A 19,717-nucleotide genomic window follows, 5' to 3' on the forward strand; every position below is an offset into this window, starting at 1 on the left:
ACGGTCTCTGCTCACCTGGCATATTGTGGAGACGTGGCAATTTTCGATGTCCTCTCGTTGACGTCAGAACATGATGGCCCGAGTTATCTACCGCTGGTTTTGGTGGTTGAAGACCCGAGGGTTGAAGCTTCACCATTGCAACTAGTGTTTGACGCCCTTGGGATCGAGGAGGACAGCACAGAGTTCACTAGAGACGTATTAGTTAGCAGTCGAACAGGTAGTCGAGCAGAAGATTTACTGGAGCAAGAGGTTCAAAGTACACCGCCGTAAAATGCAACTACTTGAGGTAGCCTCCGCCTCGTTATTTCTCGCTTTCGATTCAACCGCATGCAGCAGCGACTTCTTCGACCCACGAGGTGACATCGTAGACTTCTTCGCCACCTGGATCCCTCTTGCATCGCGGTGCTCTTCAGCAGCTTGCGTCGCCATTTCTTGCATGAAAGAGAGGTGGACACTCGCACTGCTTGCAGCATTTAAGCTCAGGTCGTGTTCACTCGCCCATCGCGTCCACCAGTCCACCTGCGCTTCCCAATATACGCACTTGTCCTCCGCTCGTTGCAGACCTGATCGCTCATCGCCATTTCTTTCTCTTTCATCTTTCTCCATCATCCACAACTAGAAATACCAAGGGTGCCCTGGGACGTGTACATGTACCTACCTGCCTTAAAGCCATCGAGCACGTACCAGTTTTCCTTTGGAAACTGCATCTGACATGGTAGGGTCATTGTATTTATTCAGGTGTATGTGTGGGTCTGACGAGCAAGTAGATGGTCGAAGTGCAATTACTGCCGCTACGCACATGTCGTTGGAAGACAAGTTCAGCATCTATCCCTACGTTATATGGTGTAGATCTTCCGCAGACGTTGCCCTTGAGGGCCATCGGTCACGTAAAAAACGTTATTCGCTGCCGCTGCAATGGCGTGGATGTTCTCGAACGTGGCATTCGCAGCGAGACCGTCCGTAGATCCTGACGTCTCGCAAATGCCCGCATACGTAGTGACCTCTGTTGTGGCGAGATCGATTTTGCGGATGCAATTGTTAACGGATTCTGCGACGTACAAATTGCCGTCCGAGCCGATTGTCAACGCCCAGGGAGTGCTGAAGCGCGCGGCCTCTCCGATCCCATTCACAAACCCCTTCTCCCCGGATCCTGCCACCACACTCATCTCTCCGGTTGATGTGAATTTCAGCACCCTGTGCATGTCGGTGAGGTAAATATTGTCGGATGAGTCGATCGTGATACCCATGGGAATGGGGACGGTCGATGCATTTACGAAAGTGGTGATGGTGCCATTTGGGGTGATCTTGACCACATCGAATTCACTTAGTCTCGATACGTACGCATTCCCGCTAGAATCTACGGCGAGACCATGTAGGACGTCAATATCTTCCGAAGACGTGAGAGAGACGAGGGTGCTGACGTCCGTGCTAGTGATCTTCCGCACCTTCGTTTTCCAATTGTCACAAAGAAAAAGATCCCCCGTTGGGCCCAACACAAGAGGTCCCTGGATTCCAAACCTTGCCTGTAGCAGTCCGCCGTCTTGGTACCCTGAAGTGCTACTACCCGCGAATACGGTAGGAGTGCCATCATTGACCATGAGAAGTATGTAAGTCTGGGCACTTAGGTAGACAGATTCGTTCGATGCCACGGTGACGCCCCAAAGACCGAAGGTCGTATACACTGTTGACACTTGTCTCCCTGATAGTGTCGATGTGGGAGTCTGTGTTTGTACTGGCGTCGGCGTAGACCCAGCGCTTGAATCACTACTCGCCGAAAGGACACACCCACGCCAGCATTTGAACTACTGCTCGAAGACGTCTGGCCCGACCCAGTGTTGAAATTCAGACCCACTGAAGGTTTTGGCTTTACACCCCAACAACCACTCCAATAGCCACATTTGTGTAGTGGCGGGCTATAGGACCAAGCCTTGTCCACGAGCACTGGGCCGCACAGAACGTGAGGCCAAGCTGGTATAGGTGTTTAGAGGACGAGGAACCTTCTAATGCTGTAGGAGATACATTGTAGCAAGATCAGTTAGTTTACATTCTACTTCGTAGGAGAGAAGCAATAGAAGAAGGTTTACCTGGAAGCGCCAGCTTCCCTCACGTGTGTTCAAGACCGGAACCCACTACAAAGATATCTTTAGTTGCAAAGGTTGCGACTGAACACGAAAACAAGAACAATGGCTTCGACCCAAGTGAATGAAGCGCAGAACGCTCGTCATGCTGACGAGCAAACCGGAAACGGGGGTATGGTGGCTTCGGCCAGGATGACGACCGTGCCTCGCGTGCCCCAGCCCATCTTTGCCATCGTAAATCCGCCACTGATCACCGATGTGTCGCGGGAGGCGCTGTTAGAGTGGGTGAAATTGCGAAAGGAGTACGTGGCTGTCATCGAGGCAAGGTGCAAGGCGGCCAATGAAGAAGTAACGGCTGTCTTGCGTTCGGTGCGTGATTCCTTCGACACGAACCTGCTCGAGACAATGTGTGAGACGCGTTGGGATGTGGACCTGGAGCATGTGAACGATGCGTTTCTCATGGCGAAGATCACGGAGATCACGGCCAGCTTCAAAAACAGGGAACTACCAGACATGGACGACCTGTTTTGTAGTGGGTCTAACTTGACTCACTACTTTAGCTTACACGTTGCGCAACGTGTATGAGGAAGCGTAAGTACTTAGTAATTACTTAGGTTAATTATATTTGAGTACACAAATATAAGTTAACTTTAGACAAGACTCCAAGTAGCTAGTTTAAGGTAAAATGAGAACTGTATTGTTTGTAAATTGATCTTCCTCTAAAATCTGCTAAAAACTGTTTATCATCTATGAAAGGGTTGGCAGCGGCTGGCTGTCAGAGCCCCGCTAATATGCATGTCTCTGATTGGTAGAAAGATGCTGCTTTCTACCAATAGGATCTTTTGGGTGTGTGTGGACCACTCACTGTGGTGGTCCACTTCAATGTATCCATCGGTGTGTCTTACACCAATGTGAGGAAGTATCCAAAACGTTTAACAGATAACCTATCTGTTAAATTCACAAGTGGCTTGCAGCCACTTGTACGTGTAACCCCGTTACACCATCCCCCCCTTAAGGTTAGACGCGCGGGGTCCCCGCACGTCAATCTTTGGAATTGACCATTCGTCAATTCTCCGCGTTTGGAGAAGAAATCCGCGCTCATTCAACGATGAGCGCGCCTCAGAAGAAGTCCGCAAAGTCGATGGGGAGTCATCTCTCCATCGACGACTACTTCGAACGCCAGAAGGCGAAGTACGGTGACGTCGTCGACTTCGACGACGACGATGAAGACATGGAGGGCGAGGAGGACTCGCCCTCTAAGCGCAAAGAATCAGTGTCGAGCGAATCGCTCGACCCTCATGCCAAGAACATTCGCCCGCGTGAAGGGGACGAATCGGACGCTTCGAGTTCGAAGCGTTCGCGTACTGAGAGTGATACCCCACTCGCTTCAGCTGGGGCTCTCAGTACTCCGCGCGCTGCTGCTGCAGCGCGTGATGTTAAAGCTCAAGGCTCTCCGCGCGCTGCGCCTGCAGCGCGCGATCCATGGATGCCGTCCGCGTCCGAGATCGCGGACCGGTTTGGGAACTCGGTACCTCCGAATGAGGTGCCGCTGTACGTATGCAGCGCCATCAAAGATGACGCTGTGGCTGCCGAGCTGCACTTTGATGCGGAAACGCATCAAAGGCGCGATTTTACTACATCGGACTCTTTCATGAGCTCCGATGGTTTCAAAGCAAGAAGACCTCTTCTCGCAGCAAAGTGCCCGAATGGCAGGCACTTTGTCAAAGCTGGAACGCCTTTGTTGAGAACTTCAACAAGAGGCCGAGTGCTTACCGTGATCGGATTAAGCAAGCGCGTGATCGCTTCGAGACGTACTCGAAGCGTGGAAAACTGGAGCAACTTCATGTTGCTGCTGAGGAGGCGAATGTGCCGTGCGCTGTGCCCGAGGGCTTTCAGTGCACGAAGTGCTTCCCAGGCGCGGTCCGCTTGAGCGACCGCGACCTGAACGGGTACACGTCGTTCCGTGTGCCCGAGAGTCTCAAAGAGCTCCGTGCTAAGTTCTTAGCACGTGAGGGTTCGGGCGCTGGCGATGATCGCAGCGCTCGCTCTACTTTCCGCTGTGCCAGCGCGTACTGCTCCTCGTACGCCCTCACCATTTCCGGAACGTCCTCCAGCAAGACGTTCCGCGGCTCCCATGTATCTTGATGGGAGGAAATCCTCTCCAACGAATACGAAAACGAGCCCCTTGAGGGTTCGTTTTCGGGATACTATGGTCAACAATCCGCTCAACAATCCAGCGGGTTGAGCCGCGGGCGTCACGGATCGGCGGTGGCGGGGTGGGAACACGCCCGGGTATGATCAGCCCCGGGCTGATCAGTATGCGCCTCTCCACGACCGGGTGACCGTCGTGGAGCGTCTTCAGGCGCTGAGTTCGCCGCCCTAAAACAGGAGCTGGCGAACCAGAAGGCCCAAGTCGCGGCGGTCTCGCAGACCGCCTCGAACATCCAGGTCGAGCTGGGGACCCAGATGAAGGGGTTGCTCCAGCGCGTCCGCGCGCTGGAGGAGAGGCTGCTCGTCGCCGAGGCCAAGTCCTCCGCTTCTGCCTCGGCTCCTGCCGAGGCTTCGGGTCAGCCGAGCTAGATGGCTCGTGCTGCCGGTATGGCTTCAGCCGTCCGACGTAAAAGGTCGGATGGAGGCGCATGCTAGACGGTATGTCTAGCGTGTATGCGTTACCGTGCCGTGCCAACACAGTGAACGGCCCGATGAAGCGCGGAGCAAGCTTGCTTGCTCCGAAATCCGAAACTGCATGTCTAGGCAGGTTTTGTGTAGCTAACAAAACTAATGAACCAACTTTAAATTCATTTGTGTGCCTCTGCCCGCATTGTCTGCGTTCAGCTTCTGTTGATCAACAGAAGCTGCTATTGTGTCTTGGACAAACCGAATCACGGCTTGTCTTTTGGTGATGAAACTGATTGCATCCGAGCTGAAGTCATTCAGCTCGCTCTCCGCTAGAGGCCCGGCCTCTGCGTGGTTCTTGCGGTGTCTGCGCCCTGCGCAGACCCGTGGTCGTTGGCCATGTTGTTGGGGAGTCTGCGCCCTGCGCAGGTTCCGTGGTCGTTGGCCATGTTGTTGGGGAGTCTGCGCCCTGCGCAGACTCATGTGGTTTGTCCATTGTTGCAGCTGACACTGTGCAAGTGTCAGCGGTTTTCTGCGGCTGCTGTATTGCAGTCGTAGATCCTCCCCCACTTAAAGTGGGAGCCATCACTCCGAGTAAACTCGGGAGGCGTGGATGCCGCATGGCATTCACGTAGAACGGTGTATGCCCGGTCGAGGCATGCACTGAGTTATTGATGGCAAACTCTGCCATCGATAAACACTCGCTCCAGTATTGGAACGAGTGAGCGTAGCTCTTTAACATATCGACGAGCACGCGATTCACGCGCTCGGTTTGACCGTCCGTCTGCGGATGATCCGCAGTCGACATGGAAAGCTGGCTCCCAAGAAGTGTAAACACTTCTTGCCACAGATGCGCTGTGAAGCGCGGGTCTCTGTCCGACACGATGTCGGACGGCATGCCATGGTGTTTGAACACCATGTCGACGAGCAGACGGGCCGTCTGCTTCGCGGTCACCTCTGCTGGCACCGCAGCAAGATGTACCATCTTGCTGAAACGGTCTACAAAGACCACAACACCGGTGTTCCCTCCGCTATCCGGGGAAGACCAAAGATGAAGTCCAAAGACATGGACTTCCAACACTCCGACGGAGTCGGTAGTGATTACAGTGGAGCCTGCGCGAATGGCGCAGGCTTTACGCGTTGGCATACCTCGCAAGCACGGATGTACTTGCGCACCCACTATACTGGTGGTGCCAGTAGAAGTCGCGCGTGAGAAGGACGTAAGTCTTCTCACGTCCGAGATGTCCCGCAGTCGGGGCATCATGGTACTCGTACATGATCCTGAGTCGCAGGTCATGGTCATTTGGCACGACAACGCGATCCGCGTTGTCGTCGACTGTATTGTAAAGCAGTAGTCCGTCGTGCACACGAAAGCGGTGTGCACGCGCTCGAAGGTGCTTGGGCAGCTTCTGACGGGACTTGTCAGAAGGCGCTGTGCCATAGGCCAGCAAGAGCTTCGCGTCCGCGTCGTGCGCGTACGCGGCCTTCACATCATCCAACAGAGATGATGTGGGTTTGCTCGATCGCATGGCGTCAATGGCATTGACGTCAACAGCTTCTGCATAGTCCGGCCGACGTGATAACGCGTCGGCCACCACGTTCAATCTTCCGGGTTTGTATTCGACCCGGAAGTTATACTCCGCAAAGAATGAGAGCCATCTCGCCATTCTTTGTGAAATGTGGCGACTTCACTGCGGTGCGCAGTGAAGCATGGTCGGTGTAGACCACAAATGGTCTACTCCCAAGCAAGTACACTCGGAACTTTGCGAGTGCATACTTCATGGCAAGGAGTTCCTTGTCATGCACCGGATAGTTGCGCTCAGCTGGTTTCAGCTGACGTGATTGGTAGACGACACGATCACGGCCCTCGTGATCGTGCTGCGATAACGCGCATCCGATCGCGAAATCGGATGCGGCACACACTACGTGAAATGGGCGATCTTGGTCAGCCACTGCCAAGATCGGCGCCTCAGTCAAGCCCCGCTTGACTGTATCGAATGCCTTTGGCAATCGGGTGTCCAATTCCACACAGCTTCTTTCTTAAGAAGCTGTGACAGCGGGCGGATCTTGCCCGCATAGTCCTCCACGTACTTGCACAAGTACGTGGCCAAGCTAAGGAACTGCCTCAGTTCCTTGACACTTGAAGGCGTTGGCCATTCGTTAATCACTCTGACCTTTTCTGGGTCAGGGCGGACACCATTCTTCCCTACGAGACACCCGAGGACGGGTATCTCGCTCGCCCGAAGATACACTTCTTCAGGTTCGCGTAGAGCTTATGCTTTCGCATAAGCTCAAGTAGCTGCCGGAGATGCACCCTGTGCATCTCTACGTCGAGTCTTCCGTCCACAGCCCGGCTGTGGATGAATACATCATCGAAGTAGCTCGGTGCGAAGTCGCGCACCGAGCGCAACAAGTGCGTCACGCACCTGTTGAAAGTCGCAGGGGCATTCTTAAGCCCCTGTGGCATTACTAGCCATTCCCAGAGCATGCCGCTTGGCGTGCTCACTGCCGTGAGAGGGATATCGCTCTCACGCATTAGGATTTGATAAAATCCATCTCGCAAGTCGAGAGCACTGTAAACGGTGCTCCCGGCCATCGAATCGATGATAACATCTTTTCGCGGTATCGGCGTCTGTGCCGGTACCGTCGCATCGTTCAGCTTGTTGTAAGCATGAACGATGCGCCATCCGCCCTGTGGCTTCTTGACACAGAACGTCGGAGCACTGTGCGGGGACTTTGATTCCCGCACTTGTCCTGCTTTACGACGACTTTCAAAGAAGTCGTCGATCGCTTTCACTTGCTCTAGCGGCAGTGGCCACTGCCGCGTAACACAGTACTTCGTGCCCGGCACGAGATCAATCTCGTGCTGAATGCCCTTATCCTGCGGAAGCTCCGCAGGAATGTCTTCCGGGAGTACGTCTTTGTACTCCCTCAACAATTCGTAATAGGGACTCGACTTCAGCGAGTCCCAACCTTGTTCCTCGAAGCGCTCTCGCTTCGTCTTCGCACTGAGAGTGTCTTCACTCTCAGTGGTACTTCCCATGAAGAGCTGCCTCAGCTCTTCGCTCTCGCTATCCGTTCTTTCGCTGTCCGAAAGAACGCAGACTTGCTCGATGCGTCCATCGTGCAAGTCGCGTGTGAAGCGCTTCCAGCTCATGGCTGGAAGCGAAGTCAACTCCGACGCCGTCGTCGGAGGACTAGCGAGTTCCATGTCGCGATACTGGAATCCAGTATCGGTGCGCGTCAAGACGCTTAGCGTCTTGACATTCGGCGTCACCGCCGCAGTCTGCCCAGCAGACTGCTCTTGTTGCGTCTCGGTCCCGGACCGAGGCTTGCGCAGCGTTTTCCGCTTGCGCCGTCTTCTTGTTGTGCGGAGCCCGGCTCCGCACAGTTGTTCTTCTTGTCCAGGCCCGGCCGTGGACAGTCGTTCGCCGGCGGACCCTGTCCGCGGGCGCGCGGTATCAAGCCCGGCTTGACCGCATTTTCCTTCGTGCAGCCCGGCTGCACGGTAATGTCCTTCGCCGGCAGACCCTGTCTGCGGGCGCGCGATATCAAGCCCGGCTTGATCGCATGGCGCTTCGTCGTGCAGCCCGGCTGCACGACAGCATAAATTGCGTCAGTGCGGTACGTTTGCAACCGTCCGCACTGTTTGCAGCGTCAACTCCCGGAGTTGACACGCCTTCGTCACCTCGACGCCATTCATTGGCGGAGCCCCTCATGACCGAGGGTGCGTCGGCTCCCGGAGCCGACGCGTCGTTGTCGACCTGACCGCTTCGGGTCAGGGACTGTCCCTACACGCTTGAACGTGGGTGTTGGTTCCCGGAACCAACACATCTTTTCTTCCGACGTCGGCAGCATTGCCGACGTGGGTCTCACTGTGCGCGCCCTCGCGCACTTCCTGAAGCACTCCGGGACAGCAGCATGAAGCGCTGTCTCGACTGGTGAGCCGCGCGCACCTGCTGGTGCGCGCGCTGCGTAACAGGGCCATCGCTCTCTGTTCCGCTATCGCGTCCGAAGCGCACGAGCGTGCGCTTCTTCCAGTCTATCACCGGATCATGCCGTGCAAGCCACGGCATGCCCATTACCACGTCGAACTTATCGTCCAGGTCCAGGACGATAAAGTGTTCGACAAACACTCGTTGTTTATACGAGAAGCGCACGTTCACGACGCGCTTCTCGGTCTTCACGATGGCACCTGTTGCCAGTCGTACCTCCAGAAGACTTCGAGGTGTATCTACCTCCTCGAAGTCAAGTCTCGACAGGCTTCGTAGTCGAACAAAGTTGTTCGACGCGCCTGAGTCTACCAAAGCTCGAAGAGAGTCACTCGCTCTCTTCGAGTAAACATCAAGATGACTAGGTTCGGCCTGTCATCTTGTTTCTTACAGTGAGAGCTGGTCTCACTGGGGCTGCAGTCCTTAGTGTCGCGTGCCCGATGTCGGCACGCGCGACTGCATTACCAGTAGGGCGCCCCGCGCCTACTGGATGTTCGCGTTTTTGTTGGTCCGCGGCGATGCCTAGCATCGCCACGACGGCCACCTCTAGGGGGCATGGGAGCTGTGCACTCCCGTGCAAAGTGACCGATCCTTCCGCAACGGAAGCATCGCACGTTACCTCCCTGCTGTTGGTAACCAGCAGTTGTTGCGCTCGAGAGGTCCATTGGTTCCGGACCTCCCGTCCTCGCTACCGGGCGTGGTTGCGGCCTCGGCACGTTCACATGCAGTTTAGCCTGCCGCAGGCTAAACTCCTCTTGCATGGCAAGAGTGATCGCAGCTTCGAGAGTACTCGGGTACTCTCGGAAGAGATAGGTCTTCACAGGCCCATCTCTAAGTCCTTTCATGAACGTGACGACCTTGGTCGCCTCGTCAATCGGGTTAGTCACGATATTTGATACCAAATATCGTGCGCGCTGCGCGTAAGCATGGACATCATGCTTACCCTGCTGAAGGTCGAGGAACTCCGCCCTCGACCGGAATTCGTTTTGCGGGGGCTCAAACGCTTGTTTGAGCTCCTCCTTGAATACTTCGTACGTGCTGAAGCACGTAGGATCAGAGAGTCGGCGTCCATACACCCAACTCCTTGCGCGTCCGCCAAGGCAGGACATGGCGAACGCGACCTTCGACAGCGGGTCGACGATGCGTCGAGCCGCTATGGCTGTGTCGAGTTCGACAAGCCATCGGAGGAGAGGCTCGCCCTCTCTTCCCACGTAATTGCTTACGCTCAACTTTAATGGTTGAGCACGCGGTGTCGTCCCTGACGACGCCGTCACTGAGGAAGCAGCGTCACGCTGCTCCTTCATGATGAATCCCAGAGCAACACCATGTTGCTCCGTCGGCGATAGCGTACGCAGCATTGTAGCTATCGCCGCTTCTCCAATGACTGTTGACAGTCGTTGGAGGCCTCCACTCTGGGTCAGACAGGTGGGGCAGTCAGCGCGTGCAACATGCGTTGCAGGCGTGTTGGAGCTCTCCATGGGCACCTCCGTGCTCATGTGGTTCTCGGCTCCGCGTTCGTACACCGCGTACGAACGTCAAGCAGTCGGTCGTTGGACGGACTACAAAGTGCTACCAGGTGTAGTGGGTCTAACTTGACTCACTACTTTAGCTTACACGTTGCGCAACGTGTATGAGGAAGCGTAAGTACTTAGTAATTACTTAGGTTAATTATATTTGAATACACAAATATAAGTTAACTTTAGACAAGACTCCAAGTAGCTAGTTTAAGGTAAAATGAGAACTGTATTGTTTGTAAATTGATCTTCCTCTAAAATCTGCTAAAAACTGTTTATCATCTATGAAAGGGTTGGCAGCGGCTGGCTGTCAGAGCCCCGCTAATATGCATGTCTCTGATTGGTAGAAAGATGCTGCTTTCTACCAATAGGATCTTTTGGGTGTGTGTGGACCACTCACTGTGGTGGTCCACTTCAATGTATCCATCGGTGTGTCTTACACCAATGTGAGGAAGTATCCAAAACGTTTAACAGATAACCTATCTGTTAAATTCACAAGTGGCTTGCAGCCACTTGTACGTGTAACCCCGTTACATGTTTAATGATGAATTGAAGCTCGACCTAACCATCTCTGATGTGGAAGCTCGGGTTACGGCCTATTTTCACCTCGCTAACGAGATCATTAAGCGCAATGGTGTGAGTGACCTTTTCCTTGGTGAAGATGGGACTAAGCGCAAGTGTAAAGTGTTGGTCAAGTTCCTGCCAGGACCACTAAAGAAGAAGGTGAAGAATGAACTAGAGTACCGCAGCGGCGAAGCAAAGATTGTTGTGCGCAAGCTGTACTCAGTTGTGAGCAACTTAGCGTTGGAACTGGAAAAGGAGACCCGAGCCGTGAAGAAAGTGAAGGCCAAGGAAGCCAAGCTCGGCAAAGCCTTCGCGAAAGGTGGATCAGTAAAAGCTTTTGGCAAAAAGCCTGTGGTGGCGGTTGGTGTTGCCGCTGGTGTCAAGAGAAGTGCTGGGGCTGCACCGAAGAACGGGGACCAGCGTAAATTCGCCCGTCCGCCCCATCCTAAGAAGTGCTTTCATTGTGAAGGAGAACATGAGTACATTAACTGTCCGACAGCGACCGAAGCTGATAAAGCGGCGATCAGAGACAAACGCCGTGCCGAATACAAAGCTCGGCTGCAATTCGGATACCAGCAACGGAAACAGAGCTAGACTTTGCAGGATTCGCGAGTGCTTCCCGCCTAAAGGGGGTACAGTATTACTGGAGGAAGTTTTGGTTGTCCCGCTTTGTGCAGATAGTGGAGCGACGCAGACCAGCATGAGTGAGCGTGTGTTTCGACAGTTGAAAGATGTGTGTCCGGATATTGAGTGTGTGGAATTGGAGAAGCCTCTCCCGTGCATTACGGTGGGTGGAGAGGTGGAAGTGAGGCGAGCAGTGAATGTACACGTCACGCTGAGGACGGCTGCAGGTCCTGTCTCTATTAGTTCGCCGGTGCAATGCTTGATAGTGCCAGGTGACCTAGAGGAGTTCCTCCTGGGAAAGGAGATGCTGGCTGCTTTAGGCATCGACGTGGACAGAGAGCTCGAGATGCTGGCTCTACTGAGTCATGAAGAGGACAGTGATGAATTTGATGAACCGGACGTGAGTCCAAGAGCAGAAGTAAGTGATGAACTGTTGGAGTTGGTAAATGCACTGGTGGAAAAAAGCAAGGGGTCGAGGTTTTCCTGCCGACTACCTGGAAGAACTGCGTAGAATCTCCACGCGCTTTGACCTGTTCAGATCGAAGCTGGGTAGGGACCCTCCAGCACGGGTTCCACCAATGCGAATCCGACTGAAGCCAGGCGCGAAGCCCTACAAGTGCAAGGCAAGGAAGTATCCTCCCGAGGTCAGACGCTTCATGGAGGAGTTCAACCAACAACTTGAAGAGCTTGGGTGGATCTACGAAAATCCTAACAGTAGGTGGGCTTGCCCAGCCTTACCTGTGAGGAAGCCTAGCGCCGATGGCTACCGCCAGACCGCAGACTACAAGCCGGTCAACATCCAAGTCGAAGGCATTGTGGGGTGATGCCAAATCCGCAGGTTGACTTGGAGCTGGTTAAAGACTGTGAATTTTTCGGGTTGTTTGACTTTATTAAAGGGTACTGGCAAATTGCGCTGGATGAAGCGTGTCAGGAAATCTTGTCGTACATGACCGATCGTAAGATCTACACACCAAGACGTGTACCGCAGGGCTGCTGCGACGCTGCACTATTCTTTCAGGCCACTGTGGAGAAGTGCTTGCAGGAGCTGTTGCATAAGCACCTCTTGGTGTGGATAGACGATCTGATGCTCTACGCTAAGGACGTGCAGACATATTTGGTGAAGCTAGAAAGACTGTTTGAGCTCTTAGATTTCTTTGGCTTCAAGTTGAGCGTCACCAAATCGAGTCTGTACGAACCGCAAGTAAAGTGGTGTGGGAAAATTATCTCGGGTAGAGGTGTGAGTCATGACCCCGAACGCATCAAGGCGCTCACCACGCTGCCCTACCCGACCAACGCTGGCGAGCTGCAGCAATTTCTGTGCGCAGCGAATTGGATGCGTGAGAGCGTGATTGACTTCGCCAGGGTGGCAAAACCACTACAAGAAAAACTGAATGAAGCTCTCGCGACTGCGACGAGACGCACGAAGCGAGTAGCATCAGGCATTGCACTAGACTTGGGAGGCAGTGGTCGACAGGCGTTTGACGAGCTCAAGGGCAAGCTGCAGAACGCGGCCACCTTGGCATTCCCGGAGCCACACGCCGTGATGTGCCTCATCACCGACGCGTCCGACGTCGGTTATGGTTTGATTGTGACACAAGTACGATCGTGGCAGGCCAAAAAAGCCGGTTGCAGAACAACAGCACGAGCTACTAGTGTGCGTCAGCGGCACATTTACTGGTTCGAAACGCAACTGGAGCGTGATTGAAAAAGAAGCGTACCCGATTATTTGTGCGTGTGATCAACTGAGTCATTTGCTTCTTCGCCCACAAGGATTTAGGTTGTTTTGCGATCATCGCAACCTAATTTACGTGTTCGCGCCTGGCAAGGAAGTGAAAAAGCATATCAGAGGCAAGTTACTCAGGTGGGCGATGAAGCTCATGGAATATCGGTACCACATCGAGCATATTGAAGGATCGAGTAACGTATGGGCTGACATGATATCCAGGTGGGCTGGAAACAACAGTGATACTGTTGCGCTGCGCGCAATGGTGCTACGCAAGCGGGGGTGTCGGGAGGAAGATAGGACCCAGCGTACTGAGCGCAAGCGCCGGCGAGGGGAGGAAGATAGGACCCCGAAGGCCCGAGGCAAGCGTCGAAGAGGGGAGGCAGACAGGACCCCGTCGACTCGGCGTGGGCGCTACGCACTCAGTGACGAGACGAGCACCGCTAAAAAGATGGCCATCCGACCATTCGATGACCCGGATTTCACGTGGCCTACACTGGATGAAATCGTTTCAGCCCAGGAACGATATGTGCATACGGTAGCTAGCAAATTCTTGGTCAGAGGTGATTCTGGTCAGGGCTGGTACCACAACAAGAGACTGTGGATCCCGAGCCAATGCAACAACCTGCTTCAAAGACTCATGGTGATTGCTCATTGCGGTGCGCAAGGTCACCGCGGCCGCGCTGCTATGATGGAACACTTTCAACGTTACTTTCATGTGGACTATTTACGCAGGAAGGTGGACAGATTCCTGGCTTCCTGCCTACTGTGCCACCATGTTAAAGGTGGAAAGGTGGTACAACGTCCATGGAGTGAAACTTTCCGCTGTCATGAGCGTAATAGAGCACTGCATTGGGATTTTCTTACAGTAGGTGAATCTTTTGGCGACGACAAGTATCTACTAGTATTGAAGGATCATGCGACACACTACTGTGAACTTGTGCCGTGTGCCACGCCGTCTAGTGCGGTTGCAGTGGCTGCGATATTAGATTGGCATGGAAGATTTGGTATCCCGCCAATTTGGATCAGCGATCAAGGTACCCATTTTAAAAATGAGGTACTCGCGGAAGTTTGTAAGCGGCTCAAATGTGAGCAGAAATTTACGGTGGCCTACAGCCCATGGATCAATGGTAGCATTGAGCGTGTCAACCGTGACGTGATCCAAGTTCTCCGAGTGATGTGTCTGGAGTACAAAAAAGGACATCCGAGACTGGACAATGTTTGTTCCGCTACTGAGAGCAAGCATCAACCACACACCTGTACCTTCGCTGGGCAACAAGGCACCTGTAGAGTTGTTCTGTGCACTACCACTGCCATCCCCGCTCGAGTTCTGCGTCAACTTGGAGCAGAGAGAGGTGTTGGAGTTGACTGAACAGCCCGAATTGATAGAGCAAAAGCTGCAAGCGCTACGTGCTAGTGTCCAAACTATGCACAAGGCGGTCGACGAAGAACGAGATCGGCAAACTCAGCGCAACAAAAGGCCAACGAGGTGCGAAAAAGGCCAACTTTAGTGTGGGGGACTACGTGCTGCGGTCTCGTGTTGACCAAAAGCACCAGGACAAACTGCTAGTCACGTGGGTTGGCCCCTACCAGATTGTGAGAGCCGATACGCACTCCTTTGTGGTCAGACACTTGGTTACGGGAGCCGAGATGAATGTGCATGGTTCTAGATTGAAGTACTATGCAGACAAGGACTTCGAAGTAACAGAAGAAGTTCGAGAACACGTAGCATCCCAAGGAATTGTCCTGGCTGTGTCTGTGTTGAAGGAGCACCGCTGGTGTCCAAGGAAAAAGGACTACGAGGTTTTAGTGGCTTGGAAAGGGTTGGAGGCGATCGAGGACTCATGGGAGACTGTACGGTCCTTATTTAAGGATATCCCAGTCTTGCTGCGAGAGTATGTGTCCCGTGCGGCAGACACAGGGTTGACAAAGTACATTGAAAGGGCATCAAGATTTGCATCAAATTGAAGTTGCAGAGTGATTAACCGGAGTGATGATCACGGCAACGTTTACATTCGGAAAACATTCGTGCAACATTATGTCTTGGCCCGACGACACAAGTCAAGCCAGATGTGGCCAAGGCTTGACGGGGCGGTGTAGTGGCGGGCTATAGGACCAAGCCTTGTCCACGAGCACTGGGCCGCACAGAACGTGAGGCCAAGCTGGTATAGGTGTTTAGAGGACGAGGAACCTTCTAATGCTGTAGGAGATACATTGTAGCAAGATCAGTTAGTTTACATTCTACTTCGTAGGAGAGAAGCAATAGAAGAAGGTTTACCTGGAAGCGCCAGCTTCCCTCACGTGTGTTCAAGACCGGAACCCACTACAATTTGTAAGTATCACAGCTCCAACTATCTTGTAAGATCTTGGGAATTACTCGAGACCCTGCTTTTGGTTTCACTGGTGCTCCGTCAGCGTTTGTCTTCGGCATAAGTACGTTAATATGATCAGTTTGAACATCCATCGCGCATTGACGAGCATTTCAACAGGCGTTGCGATGGATGATAGTTGGCCTGTTAACAATTTCAACGCTTCTAATGCTTTCTACATGGTCGGACGTTAGGATTGCAACATTGACTAATTAACGTCCAGGTGCTATCGCTAATACATTGCGTCGGGAGTTTGCGAGCCAACTTGCTGGTGCATAGCTCGTCATCGCTACTGATGTCAGAATACGGCGATGCTCCTGCCAACACGTGGTAGAGTGTCACACCAAAAGAGTCGACGTCGGACTTACTGTTGGGCAACATTCCTTCTACACACTCCGGTGTCAAATAGTGTACCGCATCCGTGATTTTGATGCCCGCATCTGCCGCCTTGCCATTCTCAAGGAGTTTATCGTTCAAAGTACTCCAGTCAAAACTGCGGTCAAGATCACAAAGCTTTACTTGGGGGTTAGTACCTGTGGATACCAGGATGTTATCACACTTCAGGTCGCAGTGGACGAAACCCTTCGAATGCAAATGCATCTTGATGATCGCTCGAGCAGCTTGTGTGAGGGTCTGGATACTAACACTGTAACGATCGACTCCTTCTTGGCGGAGATACGTGTCGAGTGACCCCAATTCGCAGTACTCCATCACAATGAAGGAAGTTGCGGTGAAGAAGCAGGCACCGTAAAGACGGCATCGTTGTTGAAATGGCTCAAACGCACCCACAGCTTCATTGTGTTGAAGAACTTCTGCTTCGATTCTTCCGACCTCGTTACATTGGCGTTAAAACTCTTGACTGCCACAGGGGTGCCATCTTCGAGAACGCCTTCGTAGCAAACGCAACATGTCGACCTCCACTTCATCCTCCGTAATGTACTATGTAGACGGGGAGGTTCTTAACGTCATCTTGAACGGCACGACTAGAACTTGCCCACAGCTTCTCCATCATGACGTTGAACACATGGTCAATAGGTCCTTGGTTTCCAGGGGGACTCTGCATCATGATTTCGCTGTGCCGGTTGTGGAACGTTCTCCCCTACAAGGCACTTTTTTGCCGACACAAGCGCTAACTTGTGGTACGAAGGAGGTCTCCTCCACACCTGCAAGCACTACAGACAGAAAACAACCTGAGGATTTTGTTAGCAAGCCTTTTTTCTATTTATATGTACTGTTTTACAAAGCTGCTAACGGGAGGCTATGATCATCAGATCATTGTCGTCATTTCGAGCGACTTGGTTGTAAATCGTTGTGATCAGCCTCGATAAATACTGAATGTAAATGTGCACTGAACTTGAAATTGTATGGTCCATAACTCCCCAACTGGAGGTGGTGAAGGTGGAGCATACGCACCGGTACTGTGGTCGTCATGTAGCTCGATCTCCATTCTATTTTCCCTTGAAAATGGAGCAGACTCACTGGAACCTTGTTCATTATATAGCTCCATGTTATCGTCTACAGCCGAACGAATCGATTGAATCAGAATACCATTGTCCACTTCGGAAGGTTGTCGCTCCCGGGTTTGCTGTCGGAGAAAGTTGACGAAGCTGCCAACAATCCCGTAGCGACGGGGGATTTCGAAGAGATCCTGTTCAATTGGGTGAATGGTTTCCCATGAACCATGCTCACGATGTTGTTGCATACTCATGCTCTCATCATTGATCAATAAGTGTTGATTGACAGCACGACGGGCTTCGATGTCTTGGGCAATGCAGAGTAGATAGCTGCGGACAACTGCGGTGAGGCCATACTGTCTAGGGATTAAAATAAGGTCGATCTCGGTCTGATGCAGCCAAACCAATAGAGAGGTGGCAGCAGGAAGACGGGGGTGATACGGTGTTCCAGCGATCATGATAACGGTTGGTTGTACAGTATTTGGCGGTTGTGGAGCCTGGCAGACGATTGCAGACTGACAATTCTTCAGCAAGCGACACTGGGCGCCTTCCATAAACGGTTTTATGGAAGCTTTTTTTATGCGGCTTTTAATGCTAGGGTTAGGTGACATAGACTGCACAGGTTGGCACCTGTGCCAAACTCGTACTACCGAAACCTCACTACAACTCGTTTATTCTGACCGCTTCATATTGTCACATTTGTACAGCCAGATGATCCAGAAAAGGGCTCTCCGCCTGGGACAACGTGAAGGATTCCGACGGGGTGGCTCGGATCTTCAGAAGGCGCGAAGCTAATCACGACAGACGAACGCCATGCCACACGCTGTGATGCTTATGGCCTTGGCGACGCACTTGAAGACACGGGAACGCATGGTCGAAGCTTTGACGGTACTGCGTCGCAAAGTGCATGAGGAGCAGGCACGAGACGTGCGCCGGAGGTCGCTGCGGGTTCGGCAGTGACCAGTTGTTGTTGTTGCAAGTACTTTGTGAGGAAGCGGGGGAGCCGGAGGGCCCGGACGATGGTTTCAGTGTGCACTTTGTAGCTTATGAACCTCGTTCAGCGCAGGATGACTTCCTCACGTTCTATCTTCGAGGCATTCAGCGGCTCATTCCCAACCACGACAGCTTTTTATCGCTGCATTCAGTACGGCGTCACGAACGGCTAGAAGCGCTAGCTGAGCTGCTGCTGGACCATGTGCACGCTGGATACAAAAATGGTCATTGGTGTTATCGGAGATCAGTGGTCCTGAGGCAGCTTCGCGACATCCACGTGAACAACTAACGGCACAGCAAGACCGGCATTCTACGCAGCAGGTGGCGGTGTATAGAGGAACGCGATACCTCTCTGTCGTTGGGTCTCATGAAGATAATGCGGTCCTCGTGGATCTGGACGTGACGGAGGCTTTCGCTGCAGCAATTTCACAGGTGTGGTGGTTGGAGGTTCGAGTTGTAGTTTTGGGTGAGGAGGGTGATTGCGACAGCGAGGCCTTGACGACCAAGGTGGACCTGCGCCAATTGCTGACATTCTGCTCAACGTTTGGCAGCTATCGGCCAAGTCAAAGCCACGACGGCGGCAACATTGATGACGCTGAGCTATTCGCCGTGCACGAGACATTACTAGAGCCGTTGTTTGACAGTCTTCGAATTGTGCTGTCGGATGAAGATAGTACAGCAAAGCTGGTAGTGGTTGGTGTTGATGATGAAAGCCGACCGTCAACGAGTATTGACCAGCAGAACCGACGACGAAGACTGTCAGTAGAGAACCAGGACAAGGTTGCGCTTGGGGGGTCAGAGGAGAAAGAGTCCGAATCTGATCAAAGCAAGACATCCATTCCGAGTACGCTTGCACATCAGTGTGTTGTCAACGTGGATGATGTATTTTACTGTGTGCGACTGCAAGAACTTTGGGATGGCGAGTTACTGCTGGACATCACCATGGACGACCCCGAGTCGCAGCAACATTTCCATCGAGTACTATACGAGCCGCAGCTAGCAGAATTAGCTGAGCGACTGGTGCGTGATGGAGCTCTCGATGAATCTGGTGAGGATAAGGACGGTGATTTCGAGGAGCGGAAAGCTGCTGCGTTGCAGGTGAAGTATGGTCTTGCTACCGCTCTGCACCGCCCACTATGCAAGCTTGTGAAGAGCAATGTTCGACCAGTTCTTCCCCATCCAAGCCAGCTCAACAACAACAAGGCTCCAACAGAGGCTGGAGTTCTCTCACTTGGAGGTCTTTTTGATGCTGAAGAGAATGTCGAACCGTTAGTCCATGCAGGAGAGTACGAGACGCGCGTAATGATGCTCGATTCCTCTGCGTATGCATCGTTAGGGTGGCATCACGATCGTGAAGTCCGTGTCATCTCTGCTTCACAACATGTACTACCAGACGAACGCGCTGTACATCAAGTGATTCAAGACATTTTGACAATCGGTAGAGAAAGTGGCGGGGGCTCAGTTGCTATGCAGGTCAGGCGACAGCGCACTGGTGTTCGACTCCAAGGTGTTGCGGGTTTTTCTCTCGTTCAAACGGTCTCTGCTCACCTGGCATATTGTGGAGACGTGGCAATTTTCGATGTCCTCTCGTTAACGTCAGAACATGATGGCCCAAGTTATCTACCGCTGGTTTTGGTAGTTGAAGACCCGAGGGTTGAAGCTTCACCATTGCAACTAGTGTTTGACGCCCTTGGGATCGAGGAGGACAGCACAGAGTTCACTAGAGACGTATTAGTTAGCAGTCGAACAGGTAGTCGAGCAGAAGATTTACTGGAGCAAGAGGTTCAAAG

General features: G+C 52.9%; 2 protein-coding genes across 2 annotated transcripts; one reads left to right on the forward strand and one right to left on the reverse strand.

The window, feature by feature from the left end:
• Positions 1 to 836: 836 nt before the first annotated feature.
• IUM83_02327 (NHL repeat-containing protein) lies at positions 837 to 1,247 on the reverse strand (the record flags this gene model as incomplete). Its single annotated transcript, XM_067926237.1, has 1 exon — positions 837 to 1,247. The coding sequence occupies one exon, from the start codon at positions 1,245 to 1,247 to the stop codon at positions 837 to 839; it is 411 nt and encodes a 136-aa protein (XP_067796551.1).
• Positions 1,248 to 18,422: 17,175 nt separating this feature from the next.
• IUM83_02328 (uncharacterized protein) lies at positions 18,423 to 19,344 on the forward strand (the record flags this gene model as incomplete). Its single annotated transcript, XM_067926238.1, has 2 exons — positions 18,423 to 19,025; positions 19,264 to 19,344. 2 exons carry the CDS (start codon positions 18,423 to 18,425, stop codon positions 19,342 to 19,344), a joined length of 684 nt encoding a protein of 227 aa, XP_067796558.1.
• Positions 19,345 to 19,717: the final 373 nt, after the last annotated feature.

Source organism: Phytophthora cinnamomi (assembly GCF_018691715.1).
Source record: "Phytophthora cinnamomi strain GKB4 chromosome Unknown Contig16, whole genome shotgun sequence".
Classification (NCBI taxonomy): domain Eukaryota; phylum Oomycota; class Peronosporomycetes; order Peronosporales; family Peronosporaceae; genus Phytophthora; species Phytophthora cinnamomi.